The sequence below is a fragment of the Camelina sativa genome, chromosome 3 (genome assembly GCF_000633955.1).
Source record: "Camelina sativa cultivar DH55 chromosome 3, Cs, whole genome shotgun sequence".
Classification (NCBI taxonomy): domain Eukaryota; kingdom Viridiplantae; phylum Streptophyta; class Magnoliopsida; order Brassicales; family Brassicaceae; genus Camelina; species Camelina sativa.
Genome location: NC_025687.1, coordinates 19,197,910 through 19,206,670, shown reverse-complemented (window position 1 = coordinate 19,206,670; position 8,761 = coordinate 19,197,910). Strand labels below are relative to the sequence as shown.

Here is an 8,761-nt window from a genome sequence, read left to right as displayed (position 1 = left end):
ATCTCTCTCATAAGCTCTCGCTCAAGATCTCTCTCATAAGCTCTCGCTCTCTGGTTTGAGGGTCTGCAGCGTGCTAGGGCGAGAGGAAGAAGAGGGGAGTTTATATATGGAAACCCACTAACCCTAGCTTCCCAGTCCTGCCCGAGGGCCTGCTCGATGGGGTGCACGAGGATGTGCTCGGGTTGCTCTTCGGGTAGGCTCTCGGATTGTTCTTTCTGTTCTTAGATCCTCCTCGATCGGGTTAGTGTTCAGACTGTTCTTCCTGCTACATAGCTCCTTCGGGTACATGCTCGTATTTGACCTTGTTTCTCCCTATTTTCGGCTGTTAAGCACCTGTTTTCATCCAAAATATGCAAATGTAAGAATGCAACACCCTAAATGGCCTAAATGTGGATTCCTACAGTAAATGGCCTAAAAATGCTAAGGTTAGGGTAAAAACAATGCACAATATGGACAAAAAGGGATGCTTAAAACATGTAAATTAGAGAGTTATCTGTCCCCCAAACTTAAATCTTGTTAGTCCTCTAGCAAGGAAGTAGGAGGAATAGGTTAAAAATGGGACTCATAACCTTTTTAGCTAAGCGAAGGATTCAAGCTATAGTCTTTAAAGATAGTTTAATGGTGGTAAGATCAATCAACATACTTCAAAATATTTTTCTAAGCTTATCACCATGCATCAATCTAGTTCATCCTCCAACTAAAAGTAGAGACTTGCAATTCCAAAGAACATCTGTTCACATTCATTAAAGTGTCTGACGAATTCTTGCAAATGGAAGGTGAATCAAGCTCAATCGGTTTCAAGGGTAAGGATTTTGGTAAGGTGGTTTTTAAACAATTTCTTTGGGTGGCTTACTCTCAAAAGAAGGAATGCTAGACAGTTGTGAAAACTATCTAAGATTGAGAACAATTAGGACATATAAAGCTTAGCTCTTGATAATCTATCCCTTTTCTCATTCACTATCTTTTTTTTTTTATCAAACTTGAAACAAGGATTTTTTCTATCTCAACCTATGAATGAATGGATGATAACAGGCAAACAAACTTAGGTCAAGATGATCAGATGCAGTGCAAGGTGTTTCAATACCCTTATGATGTTGTAGCATAAAGGATGTTAATCCATAAAGAGTGATATGTAAGCAGTCAAGATGTGATCAATACATTCAAGTTAAGCCAAATATCAATGTGGTTTTGATGTAACAGTTTGATGAAATAAATGTAAGTGCAGAAAGTAAAATGCTTGAAATAGAAATCAAATGCAAGTAAACAAAGTAAGCAATGCTGAAATTAAACCAACATAAATAAAAGAAGTAGATAAAACCATAAAGGTGCAGAATTGAAATGGAACAGAAAATAAATGAACAACCCGAAGGTGCTCGATCAAGCACTCGACCGTTTGACTGGTCGAGTGACTAGGTCGAGTGGGTGTCTACGAAGAACAGAAGCAATCTTGACAAACTTAAACTGAAACAAATGCAATGAAACATGATAATATGTTATAAGTAAACAATCAAATGATAAAGAAGGCTTCTAGATATGGATTCATGGGCTAGTGTTCAGGTTGTGGCTATATAAACTGCTCAACAAACCTCAATCAAACATGAGCTATCTCTAGACAATGATCTTAATGGCTCACTAATCCACTCTCATGACAGAAGTGATCAAGTTACAGTAATATCCTAACCCAACTCTCATTGGTGAAACCATACTGAACAAGCATTAAGAACCAGACCATTACTTGTCAAAAACCACCTTGTGCAACCAATCTCTTGGGACAAGCATGATAATCTCCAGTGTTGGCTTTATCTAACAACCTAGACATTGGTATGATGCTAGGAAGCTTAAGATCTGCTCATACCCTCTCAGATATAAGAACAGCTTAGAGCATACCCAACTGAGAAGAGACATTTAAACAAGCACGCTTGACCATTCCAGACTACCACAGCCCTAAACCAGTCTAATCCATCTCCAGAATCCTAACTCACTACTCAGATGAACAAAACATGATGATGATGAACACAAACCCAAAAAATGATAAAACTACAATGATAAGCAAGTTGAAATGATGAACAGCAACTTAATATAAAGAAGCAAGCTTAGATTCTCAATACACTGAAAGTTATGGAACTTACAAAATATAGAAATATGAGGGAAACAGTAAATAAAAGGTGCAATGTAGTAAATAAATCCTAAAAACCCTTAAGGGGTAAGAACTAGGTGTTTTGGTGGCTACAGAGACTTTTTTGGCTAAAGAGGGTTTTTTTTGCGGCCATGGGGTACAAAGAGTATATATAGAGGGGGAAGGAAGCCCTGATTTGGCTACCAGACAAAATAGCAAGGCGGCTCAATGTACTCGACCAGATGTGGTCGAGTGGGTTTGGTTGAGTGGTCATCCTTCTGCTTACCACCGGCCGAGTCTTGAATTTCACACGGTCGAGTGCTGTCATCCAAACGGTCGAGTGCTTCAGAGTCTGATGGTTGAGTGCTCCATGTTTTGTTGGTTTTCTCCTTGATTCATCTCCTATTCGCTCCATTGACTGTAGTCTTCTCATCCCAAATGCTATTTCCATGATTTTTGAGTCCAATTCACCTATTTAAACAAGAAACAATGCAAATGTAATGCAAATCCTACTCTAATGCACAAACAGTCCTTAAACTATATGAAAGTGACAAAATAGGCTGATAAAACATGTAAAAGATGTAAATAAACAGTGGTTAACAAGGTAAAATATATACATATCAAAACCCCCTAGAATAAAACTACCCACATCCTTGATTTTAACTCTTTATTTTTTATAATCCCTAAGGTCTAATATTTAGATATCTAGATCTCTCTTTTTTTCTTTTCTCTCTTTGCTAAACTCCTAATAATATTCCTATTATTTTTTTTTCTAGGAGACTATAGCAAGATCTTTCTCTTTTTATTTTTAAAGACTTAGAGCTACTTGAATCGAACCTTAGGGACTTCCTTTTTTTATTTATATTTTATTCCTCCACCCAACCCCAATAATCATGCTAACCACCTATCTTTCAAAACCAATCCTAATAGCTAAATCAAGAGCCAATTCTTTGTCGTTCTCAATACTCTCAAGGTTTCACAACCTATAGCACAATGAAAAGGCCTCACTCAATGATTCAATACAAGGTTTGAAAGAAAGGTTTGGGTTCAAGGGTAGGGAAAAATAAACGAATCGGGTTAAACGGAAAGATTGGTAAAAATGGTGTGTTCACCCAATTTTAGAGTTACCATGAGCAAGTATTCAAATTCCATTAGCAAGACAATTTAAGTTCAGGTTAAGTCCAATAATATAGAGATGGTTCAATGTTCAAGAAAGTGGAGGAAGCTTTCAAAAGATGTAAGGATTTAAACAAAGATTTTTCATTTTTTTCCAAAGATTGATCTAGCAACAATGAACTGTGATTAAGGGCTATAGCTTCAATCCTAAGGTTTGGCTTTTAACAAGATAGTTTTAATCATTGTCCCCTAAAATGCATATGCAACAATCCTATATGAAGCAATCTAGACTCAATCCTAATATGAAAATGCAACTACACGAACACCTTTTTTTTAAAAATAATTTTCAAAATTTTCAAAGTTTTAGGGTTTTTTGTGCAAATAGATGCAGACTCAAATGAAGAAAACTAGCATGCAAAATTTGAAATAAGAAAATAAAATACAATGTTATATAGATTCTAGGACCCTCCCCCAAACTTAAATTACACAGTCCCTGTGTAAAAAAAGTTTGAAAAAGAATCCAAGAATCTCACAAAATTAAATAAAACTAAATGCAATGTTATTTACAAAGGTGGATGAATGTGGTACCTCATGGGTTGGTGAAGAAGGAGGTTGTAGCAGCCTCCATACTCGCCAACGTGTAGCCAGGGTCGTCATTGGCTTCAGGAGGTGCCAGGATTCGCTCATCAGAGAGCTCGGTTATGCGCACGGACGACCTGCTCGGACCAGCATCTGAGGGGTTGATCGGGTAAGTAGTCACGTAGCTCATCGGGTAGGGCATCGGGTAGTACGATGGGTATGGTGGGAGAGGTCCGGAATGATCACTTGTATAGCCGCTTGCAGAGAAGGTACCTAAGGGGCGAATAAGGTACAAGCTAGAGACTTGTGAAAGTACCTCAAAACAGGGCTCCTTATTTGAGCAGATTTGGAGCTTGTAGACTTGTAGGGAAGCTTATCTCCTATTGTCAGCAATAGGGAATTCATCTCCTCCTTGCTCACCTCCATGTTCTCTCCACTCCTAGCCTTCAAACCATACATCTTCTCCATCTCCTTAAATGTAAGCCGGTATTCCTTGTTGCGCACGGAGAAGGTGATGAACCCGATCCCCCCATCGGGTAGAAGGGTCGGGTGGTCTTCAAAAAAGTGTAACCGCAGCGTGGAGAGGAAGTGAACCGTCTCCTCCTCATAAGCCTCGAGGTTGGCTCGCATCATCTGGCCCAGGTGGCACATGTCGAACAAGAACTCGACATCTCTAGTGGTGCCCAATTACTTCATCGTTTCTCGGTGGGGATAGCGGGTAGCAACAAAGTTCATCTTGCGGAAGACCTTGAAGAGCTTGGCTGGAGTCTCCACCTCTTTCTGCTTCAGCCTCCGCTAAGCTTGGTGTGTGCGTTCTCTCTGCTCCTCCTCTCGGTCACGGCCATCCTCATCCGTGTCTTGATCTTCTTCTTCTTCTGCTCTCTCAGCCACCTTCTTAGCCCTTTCAGAAGCTGGTCTCTCCCCCCTCGTCACTGCAGCTCTGCTTCTCAACCTAGAGGATTGGATCTCCTCCGGTTCTCCTCCTTCTGCATTTGAATCGACCTCCATCGGGTCAGTAACGGTTTGCTCGGACGTAGACAGGTCCCTACGTCGAGGAGATCAGCGGATTGCAACAACTACTGGGTCGGGAGAAAGAACATGGGTCTCTGCACGATCAGTTGCTCGAGCACCTTCTCGGGTGGGGGATGCGAAACGTCACCCCTTCCTTGTGAATGTGGAACGTCACCCCTTCCTTGTGAATCGCGAGCTTCGGCGGTATCACCTCCGGTTCTAGCAGCGGCAGAGGTTAATCTGCTCCCCTTCTTTTGGTAAATCTTCATATTTGGAGCCATTGAGGAATCCTTGAAAAGAAAGAAAAGCTAGACTCGAGATCAATAGGATTAGTTCCCAAAAATCTTAGAACACTCGAGTTTGAGAGAGAGAAGAAGTAAGAAAGAAGAAGCTTAAAAGTTTTTAGCACTTATCGGTTTTATCTTGGGGAGAGAGAGTCCTCTTTAAATAGAAGTGGCTGCTGCTAGGGTTTTCAACTTGGGATTCGCCGAGAGTGGGCTTGGGGCTGTGGAATTCTGACTCCATTGAGTAGGAACACGATCAGGCGCGTCGGGTACTAATTCGGGTAGAGTCTCGGGCTCCCCAAAATTTCCTTTTTCTCTTTTTCTTTCTTTTTTATAAATGTAAATATGCAAAAATAGAAAATATGATAAAATAGATAAATAAGAATTAAGACAAAATAAATGATACCTTTGGGACTTCCTCCCAAGTGAACTGGGCTTACCCATGCACTATCTGAAATAGAATATATCACTCTTGCATCTAAAAGCTTCATTATTTCTTTCTTGAACACTTCTTTAAGGTTTGGGTTCAATCTCTTTTGATGCTAAATGGAGTTTTTGGATCCTTCTTCCAAATGGATCCTATGTATACAAAGGTCAGGATATATTCCTTGAATGTCTTCAAGTGAATAAACTAGTGATTTTCTATGATTTCTCAGCTCGGCGAGAAGCATGGATTTCTCAACATCATTCAAACCTCAGTTAATAATAACAAGGTAAGTAAAGTTAGGTCCAAGAAAAGCGTACTTGAGACCAGTGGGAAGCTGCTTGAGTTTGGTTTTGGGGCTCTCAATTCGCTCCATGGATCTGCTACAGCAGCTGGTGTGTTTTTAGGTGATGTAGGAGCGTCGTTCTCTTCGTCGAGATCAAGATATGCAACGATGTTCTCACAAGTTTCAGCGGAGTCAAGAATATTTGCGCAGTTTTCGACTTCTTCTTTTTGAAAGTTGTACTCCTTTTGAGCTCTGGTCAATGCTATCTCCAAGGGGTCATAAAAGAATATATCTTCGCATACTCCGCTAGTATCTTCTTCCAAATCCTTGATGGTGAAGATCGGGTTATATAAGTTCTCCGAAATCGATAGCTTCAATGATTCATTCATGTAAAACTTCATAACATAGCCTCCAAGGTTTAAGTCGATCTTTTCGTTGGGAACATCAATGATAACTCCGGTTGTGGAAAGGAATGGACGACCAAGTATCAAAGGATCTTTAGGCTCCTTCTCAAGCTCTAAAATCACAAAGTATGTTGGGATTTGACAAGCTCCAATAACAATCGGTACATCAACTACAATTCTGACAGGGCGTCGAATCGATCTATCCGCAAGGACCAATGAGATCTTGGTAGGCTTGAAAAAATGGTATCCCAGGCGTTTGGCAACTGACCGAGGAATCATATTGATACTTGATCCCAAATTGCAAAGAGAGCGTTTGAAAACTTCATCTTTAATCCTGCATGATAGAACAAAACTACCTGGGTCTCCTCGCTTTTGAGGAATGTCATTTTGTAGAATTGCACTGCACTCTTGCGTAATCACCATGACACCATCCTCTAGACTGACGTTATTTGTGAAAATACTCTTCATGTACTTCCTTAGAGGGGGAATCATTGCACAAGCTTCAACAAAAGGTAGCCTTACCGATAATTGCCCGACAAGCTCCTTGAGTTTGCCTCTCTCTTTTTCTTTCTTAGAAACTTTAGTTGGATATGGTACCTTGGGTTTATAAATGCGCGTCGAAGGTGGAACTTGAGGTAGAGTGTCCTTGGTGATCTCGTCGTGGATAAGCTCTTCTATTTCCTTTTCCCCTATGGTTCCTTCTTCTTCTTCGACGGGAATAACTTCTGGTGTTCGATCTTTCTCTGGATATTCTGGTTCTTTGTAGGCTGTTCCACTCCTCAACAATATAGCTTTTAAGTTTGCAAGGTCAAGCACTTGCTCATTGATCTATAAAATGGGCTTCTTGAATTTCTCAAGAATAAAAACGTTTTCCCTATTCTGCTTCTCGAGGTTACTAACCTTGATTGTAAGGGAAGTCATCTTATCGTTCAGATCCTTATACATATCGCTCATCTTCAAATTAGTGTCTTCAATAAAGGCTTGTACGCTGGTCTCAATCCCTAGCATCCAATCTCTCAAGTCAGGGCCTTGATCTCTCATGGTTGGATTAGGAAATCCTCTTTGAAAACCTTGAAAGTCGGTAAATGTAGCTCTTTGTCGGAAATTGCCTCGGTTTAATTGATGTCCTTGATCTTTGACGTTTCGGTTATGAAACCTCCCTTGGTAGTTGCTTCTAGCTCCAATGTAATTCAACTCTTCTTCTTTATCACAAAATTTTTCCTCATCTTCGAACGTGTCATCTCCTTTTTGAATATGCTTGACGATCAAACTCATTGTTTCTTTGAGCTGTTTAATATCCGAGGCTTGATCAGAATCTTCCTCCTCGTCCAAAGGGGTCGAGCGGTAGTTGTTATCGCTCTCAGATAAATTGTAGATTAAAATCCGAGCATCCTCAATTGTCTTTGTAGCAAAATTATTATTACTTGCTACATCAAGAGATAGCTGGTTTTTAGGGTCAATTCCTTCATAAAATTTGTTCATCAAGCCACCATCTGTAAAACCATGCTGAGGGCAGTCCCTCTCATATGCTCTGAAGCGCTCCCAACCTTCACTAAATGATTCAGTTTTTCCTTGTCTAAATCCTTGTATTTTACTCCTCAAGAGGTTGGAGCGAGATCTAGTGTAAAAGTGATTTAGAAAAGCGGCCTTACATTCTTCCCAAGTTGCAATCAATGCTGGAGGCAGAGACTTCAACCATCTACTTGCCTTGTCTTCAAGGGAAAACGGAAAAAGTTTGCACATTGAGTAGTTCTGAGATTCCTTGGATGTAGCAGTTACTCCACATATTTCTTCGAAAAGTTCAATGTAGTCTATCGGGTGCTCTGTGCTAAAACCATGAAATTGGTTTTGCTTTACCAAGGTGATAACTTGAGGACTTATTTTAAAATGATCTTGGGGCGGTCTTGTAGGGTTAATCGTGGATCGGTCTTGAATGTGTTGATAAGGGGTATAAATTCAGCAATGGTTTAAATGAATGGATCAAGTTGATCTTGCTCACGAACATCATCATGTTCTCGGGTGTACTCTTCGTCATCCATAGCAACTCCTTGACCGTTCCTCCCAGGTGGAGGATTGTTAAGGTCTCGTAGATTGTGGTTCTGATTTTTCATTGAGCTAAACCTCGAGTTCTTGAAAATTTTAAAGAAGAAATTAAAGTAAACTGAAATAAAAAATGCAAAAAGAAAATTTAAAAACAAAAATAAAAGATCCTAGATGATAATCCTAGTCTTAAACTCGAAAGTGACTTAATAGGTCCCCGGCAACGGCGCCAAAAAGCTTGATGTGTGTGGAATTTCACTTTAATCTTTTACCTCAAAAGACCACACGAAATACTGCAAGTGCAGAGTTGATCGGTAGTAGTATTTACGGATCGATCCCACAGAGACGAATAAATCACGTTAAGAGTTTGTTTAGAGAGGACTATGGCTAAGGCTATAATAAGATGGGGGTTTTGGTTGGGTTTGTAACTAAAGAAAACAATAACTAAATGCGAATAATCTAAGAAAATATAAATGGACGGAATGTTGGGCTGTAGGGAAT

General features: G+C 40.0%; 1 protein-coding gene across 1 annotated transcript; it reads right to left on the bottom strand.

Moving 5' to 3' along the window:
* Window positions 4,888-8,331, bottom strand: LOC104779119. Its single transcript, XM_010503510.1, has 4 exons — window positions 8,246-8,331; window positions 7,121-8,048; window positions 5,858-7,048; window positions 4,888-5,112 (listed from the first exon to the last, which is right to left on the bottom strand). Exons 1-4 carry the CDS (start codon window positions 8,329-8,331, stop codon window positions 4,888-4,890), a joined length of 2,430 nt encoding a protein of 809 aa, XP_010501812.1.

Excerpts from the sequence above, each read along its gene's own strand:
- LOC104779119 (XM_010503510.1), bottom strand. The coding sequence starts at position 8,331 with ATGAAAAATCAGAACCACAATCTACGAGACCTTAACAATCCTCCACCT. Across the intron at positions 8,049-8,245 it reads GTTGCTATGGATGACGAAGA|CACAGAGCACCCGATAGACT; the intron begins GTACACCCGAGA and ends TCATGGTTTTAG. Across the intron at positions 7,049-7,120 it reads TGACTTCCCTTACAATCAAG|ATCAATGAGCAAGTGCTTGA; the intron begins GTTAGTAACCTC and ends CCCATTTTATAG.